The sequence below is a fragment of the Rattus rattus genome, chromosome 2 (assembly GCF_011064425.1).
Source record: "Rattus rattus isolate New Zealand chromosome 2, Rrattus_CSIRO_v1, whole genome shotgun sequence".
NCBI lineage: Eukaryota > Metazoa > Chordata > Mammalia > Rodentia > Muridae > Rattus > Rattus rattus.
The window spans coordinates 82,175,443-82,188,276 of NC_046155.1; the positions used below are offsets into that span (position 1 = coordinate 82,175,443).

Here is a 12,834-nt window from a genome sequence, read left to right on the forward strand (position 1 = left end):
ATGATCAGTATAGACAAAGAAACGCAAGAGGGAAAGTAGTGATGAACTTGGGGGACACCAGCACACAAACGCCTTGGTCTTGACTCTCACAGTAATGAGGACAGCCATAGTCTTAATGGAGAAGCTAATGGCATAAGTCCCACTGTCGTCTGAGAATCCCAAGAATTGTGTGTGGATAAACTGCAGCCCAGAGCTCTGACTCCCCTTCAGCACCCCGACTCCAGGCTGCTCTGGACCAGTGAGAAGATATCACTGGGTTCATGATTATCTCTGCATTGCAAATCCTTTCGAGAGTTTGTCTTTCTAAAACAAAGCCTTTCATTGTTTATAATGGAGGGTGGGGAACCCCAGTTGCTTGTTCTTTTCCATACCGGGGAGTGTTAGACCTCTTGAATTTGCTTCCTAGAAACACAAATCCAGTGAAGAGATTCCAAAATATTGGGACCAAGAGCCAGTTAAGAAGCTCGTGGGAAAGAACTTCAATGTGGTTGTCTTTGATAAGGAGAAGGATGTGTTTGTGATGTTCTGTAAGTATCTTCATGGAGACAATGAGAGCCTAAGGGCTCCAATACTTTACAAGTATTGTTTGTGAATTCTTGGACAGTGCAGGCTTTAAACCCATAAACTCTAAAACCATGCTGAGGATTATCTCCTGACTCTCAACAACATTAGCTCAGGATGCCAACAGCCACAGGCAACTTGGTGCCCCAAATTAATTCTTCCCATGTGTGAATGCTTTCCAGCTAATCCAGACCTATGACAATGTGTAACAGCAGTAACATGGCTGGCTAGCATGGCTTTACTGGATGCAACAGTACGTTAGGACTCAGGCTTGCTTCACTGTATACCTATGTCATAATTACCTAACAAATCCTCTTGGAAGCAGCTATTGCTGTGCTTCCAATGTATGGATCACTCAACAGAATCTCAGCCAACAATTATTCCCAGTGTTACTCAGTAAGTGCTAGAAACTGGATTTTGACCATTTTCCGTCTGGCTCCAGCACCTACATTCATGCTGCCATCCATAATTCTCCTACTTTGGACCCTATCTGATTCATCCAATGTTCCTGTGAGGTAGAGGCACAAATGTTTCATGTCAAGGACTTTGTATATAGTATATGGCATGTTGCAAGCACTCCGCAAATAATGACTACTGTTACTCCATCGTTATTACTTCCACTGCTGACCAAGGACTGTGACTCTTTCCCATCATCTATAGTTTATACGCCAGCCTCCCCAAACTAGAACCTTCTCTCCATAAGACACTGCAGAAGGTGACTCCAAAGCTACTTCAGACAGGTAAAGGTAGCATTTAGTGAGCTTGTATACCAGTCCAGGCTTGTGTGTAGCAAGGCGGTGAGGATAGCACATTGCCTTTCTCCAAGATACAGGTCAAGGTCACACAGTCAACGCTAAGAGCCAAAGTCCAGCCGTCCCTGTGCTGAGCCCATCATACACCCTTTCACAACCTCAATGCAGCAGACACTTGCCAGCTGACAGTGCTTCTGAGAGCTATGCAGCTGAGTCATAGCTCTCTGCTCCCTTTCATCGATGAGCTGAGGAAGCCTTTCTCCACTTCTGAGACACACAGAGTTCTGAGAACACTCATTTGCCTCTGATGAAAGGCAAGAGCAGCCTCATTTTCTTAGAAGCAGGGCTGTCGGATTGCACCCTGGGGCTTCAGCCATTATAGTCCTCCATGTTCCTAGCCAGGGCCTATCAGACTCCAGGGGGTGTCTGGGTGCAGCAGGCAGGAGATTTGGTCACCAGGGGTACTTGGTTGATAAATGGATAGATGAGCTTGTCAGGGCCTCTGAAGCCATTCCTCCCACAGAGCAAAACTCTTGAGTTCTGAACTTCAGATGAGGGCAAATCAGTGAGGTCTGGATTTCCCTGTGTTGGATCTCCGCTCTGGTCTCTTTCCAAAGGGCCAGCTGTCTGGGTCACTCAAAGCTCAAGGAACTTTCCACAAGGAAGGCCAGTGTCCCCTGCCAAGGGTAGTTGTCACAATTTTAAGACATACCTGTTTAGCTTCCTGGGCATATTTTCTTCCAAGGGACTAAAAGGCATGTCCGATAGTTATATAATAATATATGTTATGTAACTTTATACTATGCCATATTTGTAGTACAATCAAGCCCGACTGACCTTTCTTCAGATCTTATTCCCTTCGCTTAATTTTCTGGATGACCTTGGGTAAGTAGCTTAACTTCTGTGCTATAAACACACCATTTTCCCTCGAACATAACAACGGCGTAGATATTTTCCTTGGTTTTCTCTTCAACTGCAGTGGAATACTATTCTAAAAGGAAAGGTTTTGTTTTGTTGTTTTATTTTGTTGTTTTAAAGACCATATTAACACATGGAAAATGTTAGTGTCTAAGAGAAACAGAACTAGGCTTAATTTTTATTCTGATTTACTTAATAGTGATCGTATACTGAGATATAAAAATAAGCTATGGTGTTTTTAAAAGAGAGTGTAGCCTGCTGAGCAGACTCGTGGTAAGAAGGCAACAGGGCTGCTATATGGCATCAGCTTTCAGAGTCCTGGACAGCAGGAGCTGAGATACACCCTTCCTTTCCAGATGCACCCTGGTCTGAGAAGTGCAGGGTGCTATTACCACTTTTGGAAGAGCTGGGTATAAAGTATCAAAACCACTCCACAGTCATCATCGCCAAGATTGACATAACAGCAAATGACATTCAGCTGGCGAACCCAGAACAGTACCCATTCTTCCGGCTTTTCCCTACTGACTCACAAGAGGTGAGAGACTCTTGGGACCACATAGTTGAAAATGTGTCATTACTGGGAATGCAGCTTCTCTCTAGCTCAGCCTTTTACTGAACATTCTCAGCCCCAGTCCCTAGTATGTTCTCATATTCAAGTGGAGAATATCTTCCGTCATATTACAGGCAAGTTCTAAGACTTGTAATCGCACACAACTTGAGCCCATTGCTTATTGTTGACCAATCACCATGTCATCTGGGTATATGGATGTTTTGATAGGACAGAGTTGTCTCTAATATTGAGGCTGTCCTCTGTACTTCAGACTACAGAGAATAAAGGATGTCTGTGCAGGAATATTGGGCTGGAATGCTACCAGATTAAAAAAAATGTATCCCAGACATCAACAATCCTCTTTACACTTGGGAATCCTAGTTCTTGTCCAACCATAACCAGGACTGGTGGAACATATTCTCTATGGGGCTTTGGTAGATGGAAAATGGTATCAAAGAGGCATGAGTCAAGGTCCTTGTTTCAGAAATGAGAGGTTGAAAGTGAGGAAAAGCATGACATAGATCCATCTATGTATGCAGTGGGGGTGGGGTACAGAATCTGGAGAATAGATGGGTCTAAAGTTTTCATACAGACTTGGGACTCTGGAGAATGGTTGAGATTTACATTTGATTAAAGGACAGGTCATAAACTCTATAGGTAGGATGTATATCATGCGTGATGAGGGGGAAAGGTTGACCAGATCGCCGAGTGCATGTGATAGCATCCCAGTGTAGAAGGTACATGTAGTAAAGCTGGGGGAAATGAAGTTAGATTGACAGGATGAGGCTAAGAGCCACCAATCTCAAGTTATGTGGTAAAAAGTCCCCTTAAAGACCCACAAAAGAAAGGGAACTATTATGAATGCTTGCTGACCACCCAGTAGGTGTTTAACACCATTTTTGTTATTGTTACAATACTACTAAAACCGGTTACTCAAAAGAGCAAATGCATGTGATACTTACTATAAGCCAAGCACTGCTTTAGACACATTTCCTATATTAGCTCATTTAATCCAACAACACTATGAGGAAGCTCTTGGAGTTAATGCCATATGAGAAAACTGCATTCAGTAAGGAAGTCACATGGGTAAGTAATCCAGTCAGGGGTTAGACCTATAAAGTATGACTTTGTGGTTCATATATGATCCATTCCTCATGTCCTCTGATGAGAGAGTTCTTATCCTTATTTCAGAGGCATGGAAAAGGACGCTCACAGAGGTTAAGACATTTTTGGTATGTCTAAGTGGTTAGGAATTTGATCCTGGGTTTAGTTTTATAATATTCTATGAGCAACTTACAGGAAGAAGCTCCCATCTTAATCCTGCTCTGCTGTCTTCCTAGGCTGTCATGTATAAAGGAGAGCATACCATGAAGGGCTTTTGTGACTTCCTGGAAAGCCATGTCAAGGTTAGGATTGAGGAAGATGATGAGGTAAGACACACAACTACAAACTGGGTCTTCTCTTCACCACACAATTACCAGGAAACCCATATAACAATCATGCCAAGAGTCCCATCTATTATCTCATTCTCTCTGAGACGGCTTTGACGCTGCCCTGGACAGCCACCCACTCTGAGTGAGCTCACTGGTTATTTTACGGGAACTTGTGACAAGGAAGTAGGAACAGCAGTCATTAGATAACAGACTCTCAAGTAACATACAGCCTTCAAAACGGCCCGCTTGTCACTTTCCTGAGATAGTGATCAAATGTCTTGATGGGAGTCTGCCCTCTGGAGTTGCTGTCCTGACAAATGTGACCACAGTCACCCCTTTCTCCTAACCATGCCACAGTGAGTCACCTTCTAGAAGGTGCCATCTAAATCAGTTAAGGTACTTTCTGTTGCTAATATCAAACTCACCTCCTTGCCCACTTCAGTAGCAATGGGTGTTTATCCCATTTACCTAGTAGGACACTGGCCCAGCTGGACCCAGATGGTCATATCTGCTTTCTGTCTTCCTGTTTTCTTCTGTCTTGGGAGTTTTCTCAAGCAGTCACTTCCCCATAGATGGTCAATGTTACCCCCCCTGGCTCCAAACTTACCTCCTCTCAGTTTAGAAAGAAAAGATCCATTTCTCAGTATTAGTAATGTGCATGCTAGAGAGGGATCTCATTAACTAAGCCAAAGTCACCTGATCTGTCCTGGAGTTAGGGACTGGTCACCACACCTGTCATATAAGAAGTGTGCCCTCTATCAAAAGGGTCAGAACCATAGTTAGGCACTTTATCATCTTTATCTATGAGGAAACAAAGGCCACAAATGATTCTTTCTGGGCTGACCCAGAACAGCATTACTGGTTTTCACCACAATGTTTACACATACTTCCTTGCTCTGTCTTTCCTTCCCTCTCTTGTTCCCACATTTTCTTTACTAGCTATTGTACATTGAGCAAAATGAAGTGGCGGAGGAGGAAGTGTTAGCTGAGCCAGAGATGCAGCACATAGACAAGTTGCCTGAGAAGCCGCCTCTCAAGGTAGAAGACACAAGCAAACAAGACGGGCCAGCCAAAGAGTCTCCTGCGCTGGGCAGTATAAGCCAGCCAGAGGAGCTGGAGAGAAGGAAGGAAACGGCTGAGAAGGAGAAGAAAGTGGCTCAGCCAAAGGAACAGCCAAAACCAGAGAGAAAACTGGACATCAAAGAAGAACTTTAGCTTCTCTGAAGCCAGGGAGGAAGGCAACCAATTCCAGGTCCTGACATCAGTTTCTGAGTGAATCTACTCTGACAATGCCATATATTGAGTGGTAGGGTGGGTGGGGGGCTATACAATAAAGCCTAATGAGTTTCTCTGATTTTGTTTCCTCATCTCCTCTTTTTCCTGATTGGTACCAACTGGAAAAGCCACTTGGTCTGGAGCCATGGGCAGCAAGGGGAGCCATGATGTCAATACCGAATGAATGTTTGTAGTTCCCTGGTCCTTTGCCTACTTTTAGAACATCATTAGAGGCCAGTTTCATTGTCCCCATTTGCAGATGTCAGAGATGGAAGCACAAAGAGACTGACTAACCAGTCAGAACCACACAGTTTGAAAACTGTTGACAGTCTATCACTTATATCTCTCTAGAGCTCCTCTCTTTAACCACTATGTATGTAACCTCCCACTAGTTGGACCTTCATGAGTTTGGCTGTCTTGCAAGTGAGATGTAATGCCAGGCTTGCACCATAAGAAATCCAATGCTAAGCCTGTTTCTAGATAGCTACAGGCCAGTATGTGACCCACCATCATGAGGTTAGGCCGGAATCATCCCCTGTGACCTTTTCTCTTACTACTATAAACTTGATGACCTACATGATTTTACCCATTCTCCTCCATGGCACTTCACGCTCCTCTTTCCACACAACCCCACCTCTTCCTATGTGACTCCAGCTGTCTCTTTGATGAGACCCATCCTGTACTTTCTATGTGACTCTGCTCACTTCCTTCCATGTGACTCCACCTAACTCTGTGTATTGCTAAGTCCCCCATAGTTTCTTTAGAGCAGAAGATGCTCTCTCTACCCTGTAACTGGTATCTTCATGACATTTAGAATATTTCCAATTTCTCTATTCCTACAAAGTCTTGAGAAGTCTAGCATTATGGATCTCAGGTCTCACAGTTTCCATACACCATTCACACTTCTTGAATATTCTTTGAAGATAACAAATTCTCTCTGTGGGTTTGTTCCCTTTACCCAAACACATGCTTTCAGGATACTTACCCCGCCCCCCATCTTCACTCATCTCTACGTTTGTCATTCAATTCTCAAATGTAACCACTTCTAAAAGGCTCTCCGAGACGATAATATTTGAAAGCATTTTGCTATTTCACCAAGTGATTGCACAATGTCTGCTCCCAACAACACCGTGACCAGCCCCATGAATACATATACTGCCTCCTTAGTGTCTGCTGTGTGTTCTGCATGGTACATTGCAGATGCTCAGTAAACATCCTTGGAGCAAATGGAATTATCAGGGAGCACCTTCTCTCTGAGAGGCATGATCTCATGGCTATCCCCAAAGGAAGAGGTAAGGACATTGTCCCAGGTCCATGCTGGTCTCTACATTCATGGTTTCTAACACAGATAGCTTAAAACAACATGGATTTACTCTCACATTCTTTGAGAGGCCAGAAATCTGACTTCAATTTCATTAGACTTGGTACACATTTGTGATTCTGGTGCTAAGGAGGCAGATGCAGGGGGACTATGATTTAAAGCCCATTTTGAGCTGTCTAGTGAGAACCTGTCTTGATTTTTTTTTCATGTTGGGTTAAAAGGATCATCAGGGTCAGTGCATTCTGGAAGAAAGCTTTGCCTTGCAGCCTCTCAGAGGGTTACCAGCATTCCTTGGCTTGTGTTTGGTCCTGGAATCACTGTGACCGTATGCTCCATCCTCACATTCCCTCTGCATTCATCTTCTAAGCACTGTTGTGCTTGTGTCCCACCTTTAGGACCCTCCCACTTCCCCCATCTCACTTCAATTTAATCATACCTATGTAGTACTTTTCACTCTGCAAAAGCAATGTTTGTGGATCCAAGGGATTAGAATGTGGGTATATTTGGGGGGTGTCATTATTCAATGTTTCATACTTAACACTGATTTTATGATTTGTTTTATTGGGGGGCTATTGGAACTCGCAAGAAGTAGTGAGGGGTATTGTTGTAGGAACTATGTTCCCTAAGTTCCTCATGGACCTCTGTGCTTTCCACCCATCACACAAGGCAAAGGCTATTTGTATTTTTAGACCCCCAGAAGCAATTCCCTCTCTCAACTCTACATAACTGACTTGCTCACATCTAGATGAAGCAAGGAACAGCCTGAGGCCCTGGAACTCACTGGAGCCAGATGCCTCTATGGGGTTATGTTTTAGTATTCAGAACACGATGCAAGACTCACCTGCCTTCACCTCACAGCCATGTGGCTGCCTCTCAAAGGAGGGGTCCATGGGACTGCTGAGACTAACTCACGTGGAACCGAGCCCGTGATAAGCAGTGGCATGGAGACCAAGGCTGCAATGTGCATGTTCCAAAAGTGCACCTGGAACCTCAGAGATGAGAAGAGGAGAAGTAGCAGAAAGATAGGGTACAGATACCCCTCTATTAGGAAGGGGTTCCTCACAGCTCATTTTCTGGTCTTTCCAAATGGATCCACCTGTCACTTGAACCTCTTCTGTCTCATCAGCTTCTCAAAACCCTCCATCCCCTCAACTCCACCCTACTGAAAAGGATGGAACCACTGTTCAGTATAAGACTCTTCAATGGCTAAGCATGGAATACTCTTTACCCCTCAAAATAGAAAGCTGACTGAATGGATAAGTCTGAATAAAATTGGCCATCAGTTTGCAGTTAATTAGCACTAGCTAGGTATGTAACCTTGAAGATGTTACTCAATTTCTCTGAACTTCAGTCTGTTCTCCTAGTTTACTGAGATAATATAAGAGCATATACCAGGCATCTACTGTCACCAAATAAAGTTTCCAGTACCAGGAATGGGTTACATCTAATCAGGTTGTTGGTCAAAAGAGCCCATGGAAACTCCCAAACAATCCAGGCTATTGACAAGACTTTTGATGTCTCTCCATAAACTGACAGCAAGGCCCCACTGCTGAAAACAATACCTAAACAACTCACTTAACACAGAGAAGTTGAGTTGGTGCCTTCACAGAGCCTCCATCTAAAGGTATTCATGGTCCTAGTAGATACTCCACCAAAGAGAAAGGTAAACCCTGAGCCAGCCATACACCCTTTGATTTATAAGAGTGGCCTGCCTGCAAGATATATTGGTGCAATAATGGCCCAGAGCTTGAGGGAGTAACCCACCACTATCTGATGAGTTAAGGCCCACTCCATGAGATCAAACCCATACCTAACAGTGCTTGGGTGGGTGAGAACTTGAGACCAGATAGGCCAGGGACCTAGGGGGAAACTACATATGACTGTTCTGCTAAAAGAACATAGCAATAAAATAGCTCCTAGTGACATTCCACCGTATTTATAGATCAGTGCTTTGTTCATCCATCATCAGAGAAACTTTCTCTTCAGTAGATAGGAACAAATACAGAGACCCACAGCCAGACAATATCCAGAGTGAGATCCCTTGGAACACTCAGCTCTAAAAGGGATGTTTTCATCAAATCCCCCTCTTCAGGATTCATGAAACCCCGTAGAAGAGAAATCAGAAAGAGGGTAAGAGCCAGAGGGATGGAGGGCATCTAAAAATTAAAGCCTTCAAGACACAACAGGGAGGGGACACACATGAACTCACAGAGAGCCTGCATGGGCTTGCACCAGATGGGGTTCTAGAGTTGAAAGAAGTGGATGAACGCTCTGACTCCTAACCCAGAAGTTAGCCCTAATTGATAGCCACTTGCAAAAAAGAAAAAGAAAACCTAGTTTCTTCAAAGGGAGTCTCACTGGGAAAATAAGTCACTCCAAATGGTAGGTCCTATGCCCAGCAGCAGAGGGCCAAGAGAATATGAACTCAATGTCACCTTTGGAGATTCTTTGTCAGAGAGATTTTCTTTTGTTTTTTCCTACCTTGCAGGTCCTTTGCATATTTACTGTGGTGTCTTGTTTCAGGTTTTTGGAATTGCTAAATGTGAATGTGTGTGTCTCTACATAGATAAACATTTCTTGAGCTTTTTCTACTTCCTTCTCTTATTTGGCTGTTTTTTTATATTCTAATTATTTTGTTCTTTATTTTGTTATTATTTCATATTTGAGACAGAAACAGTGTGGATCCAAATGGGAGAGGAGGTTAGAGGAACTGGAAAGAGTAATGGAGGGGGAACCATAATCAGGAGTAACCATAATCAGGGGGAACTATAATCAGGAGGAACCATAATTGAGGGAACCATAATCAGGGGGATCTATAATCAGAATATACTCTATGAAAATATTCTATTTTAATGAAATAAAAAGTCTGGCCAAAGAGAAGCACTTTGGTCATAACAATTCACATCAAATGCCCTGCCTGTGTTGACAAGTTAGGAGAAAAAAATATTTCAAGAGATCCAAGTCTCCTTCAAGACCAAGTATGTACAGAACACTGTCCGAGAAGTAAGACTGCATTTGACAACATGCATGTCTTTGACAGTGTGGAGCAATTTCAGTGAAGATGGCACTTCAGAAAGCACACTGGTGTGAAATGGAGAGAGTAGATAAATCCTTTGGGAAATTTGGTCACAAAAAGTAGGGTATAAAATAACTTGGTGCGTGTGAGATTAATGGAGTGTCTCTGTAAGTTAGTCTATATAGGATGTGGGAATAAGTGAAGGAGAGAAGGGAAGACATTGAAGCACCCAAGGAGAGAGGGCTCTTCCTCCCCTAAGTGAATGATGTGCCCTTTATCCCGAGGAGAAGAGCTGCAGGTTGCCTGGAAAGATGAGAGAGCAACATTTGTGAAGGATGCCAGGAAGTCATGTCAACGTAAGTCATCCCACAGGAAGTCATCCCACAGGAAGTCATCCCACAGGAAGTCATCCCACAGGAAGTCATTCCATGTGCATAAATGGAGAGAGGGGTCAAGGGTTGAGCAAAGACGGATGAGCAAGTAAATGGCTGATGCAGATACTCTGAGGATGGCCCAGCTGTGATGAGTGAAATGGGTTTAGTATTATGATGTTATGGCAAGGCTGATGGCTAGGTGGCCAGATCCTTAAATAAGGGGGCATGGCATGGGGGATGGAGGCCAGGGGAGTGGAAAAGGAAAGTAGATTCCAAAGTACCAGAGGAGCCAGGAAGCAAAGGAGTAGGAGAGATGGGTTCACACAAGTCTTAACCCTCCCCATATGTGTATGTGTATGAGCATGCACGCAGTGAGCTAGTGTGCGTACACATGCATATGTGCGTGTGAAGGCCAGAGGCCAATCTTGGGTGTCAATCTTCAGGACCTATCTACCTTGCTTCTGAGACACAGCTTCTCACTGGCCTGGATCTCACTAAGCAGGTTATGCTGGCTGGCCAGCAAGCCCCAGGAATCGGCATGGTTATGCCTCCCTGTGCTGGGATTACAAGAGCACACCATCACACCCAGCTTTTTATGTGGGTGCCGGGGATTGGTCACAAGTCTTTAAGCTTCTGTGGCAGACACTTTAGTGAGTGAGTTACTTTCCTAGTCCTCTACTGAGGTTTCTTCAGGTGGGAGGAAGGGGTAGGATAAGCAAGTTTAGGAATGGTTGGTTTCTTGAATTTCAGAGGGTTTGGGAAATAGAAGCTATATATTCAGTTTTCTGGTTCCCGGCTAGCTTTCTGGGGTGATCACAGCACTGAATAGTAGCCCTGTATGACAGCCACACCAAGGAGACAGGAGTTGGGGTATGGCTCTGGAGTGGTTGGTAGACATAGAAAGGGTTCCTTGTAGCAAGATGTTTGTCATCTCTAGAGACTTAGACAGCCCAGGAAAGTTTGTCCTCTGAGGACCAGCCAGGCACTGAGACTGGAATGCATCAAATCTAGAGACCAGAAAACATAGTGCTAGCACTTAGGAATAGACACTAGACCAAAGTCTGCTTGCTCCTGCTTAAAGCTTTGCTAGTTCTGCAAACTTCAAAAAATTGCCACCTTTAAATCCAGGAGGAATACAAGAATAGAGTTTACTTAGGACCTTGTAAGAAAGACACAGAGCATAAGTAACTGAAGTTACAAAGAGAAGAATCAGTGATAGTAAACAAGTGCACACACATACATATACACATGCACACATACATACATACATATGCACACACACATGCACACACACACTTGCACACACATGTAGGCACTACACATAAATTGCAAAAGTGAACAAAAAGATAATTTTCACTTTAGCAAAGAGAATGGAATGTTGGCCAAAATGAAAGTTATATTCAGAACTATTTTGTACTAGAGGGAGGTTATAAATAATTGCTATTGTTATATTCTATTTTACTCTTTGTGGCAGGGTCTCATGCACCCTAAGTTGACCTCAAACTCACTATGAAGCTGACAATGGCCTTGAGCTTCTGATCCTCATGTCTATACTCGCAAGTGCTGGGATTACAGGTGTGCTCCACTATACTCAGTTTATGCCGTGCTAAGGACTGAGCCAGAGATATATATGTACATATGCTTTGGTCTAAAACTTTCACTTCTAGTACATTATGAAGAGACAGAATAAGAGATGTCCCAAGAAAGTCAATGTGGTTGTCATGGTTATGCTTCCTGCTCAGTCAATACAGTGGCTTTTTCTCAACACAGTGACATCTATTGTATCAAGGTTTGGATTTCCTTCTACGTGGAGCTGGGTGTGGCTTGTAGCTCAACTTCTAGCTATTTCTATCTGTGACTCCATATCAGCAAAGCATCCAGTGCAGAATTTGATTGAATCAAATGTCACCAAGTATTTTCACTTACATCATCTCCATTAACCAGCATCACTGTTCAGGGTGAAGCATCTCATCCCATGGCAAAGGAAATGCTCTCATGAAATAGAAGAGTTAAATTCCCTAGGATACAAGTCATGGTGGACTCAGGCAAACAGCCTCTTCAATTATAAGATAATTCCCCAACCTAAGGATCCTCTACTGTCTGGACTCTAGTGTTGTCTGACAGAAGTCCAGTTGAGGGATGTCCAGATGGTCTTGCAACCTGATAACATTCTCAGAGACTCTCTCTTTCCTGTCTGGACTCTAGTGGGGAGGACTAATCTGGTGAAGCTGTTCTTCAGAACAGGTGTGTGTTCCAGGCTTCGAAGCAAATGTTTCTGTTATCCTAAGCCAGGCTGGCTTCAGATATTGTCTTTTTTTCCTGGTCCTTTGGTATTGGGTCCACCTTGTCCTTGCCCAGGTCCAAGAAAAAGCCCAGAACCTTGGCACTGCTTTGCCAGTTAATGTCTAACCGAGGAATGTCTTGCTGCCAAAAGGTGCAAACAGAGACCTTGTATTTCCAGGCACAGGTGTGACCCCCAATGTCAATCACTTTCTGTCTCTAACTACCAGAGGAAAAACTAACAACAACAGCCTCATGGCTTGGAAAAGGTGAACTCTATGCCAAATGGGAAGAAAAATTCTACCCCCACAGAAACAATCTCAAGGGGCAGAAGCAGAGAATAATTGGAGGGAG

At 43.7% G+C, this 12,834-nt stretch overlaps 1 protein-coding gene across 1 annotated transcript in view; it reads left to right on the forward strand.

Annotated features, from left to right (window-relative positions):
* The window catches only part of Pdilt (protein disulfide isomerase like, testis expressed), a 31,224-nt gene extending 25,656 nt beyond the window's left edge, over nucleotides 1–5,568 (forward strand). Inside the window, exons 9-12 of the mRNA XM_032895644.1 lie at nucleotides 407–527; nucleotides 2,588–2,766; nucleotides 4,122–4,211; nucleotides 5,154–5,568. Coding sequence (XP_032751535.1) covers nucleotides 407–527; nucleotides 2,588–2,766; nucleotides 4,122–4,211; nucleotides 5,154–5,429 — 666 coding nt within the window. The 3' untranslated portion in view covers nucleotides 5,430–5,568. The remainder of the gene's footprint in view (nucleotides 1–406; nucleotides 528–2,587; nucleotides 2,767–4,121; nucleotides 4,212–5,153) is intronic.
* The last annotated feature ends 7,266 nt before the right edge of the window (nucleotides 5,569–12,834 follow it).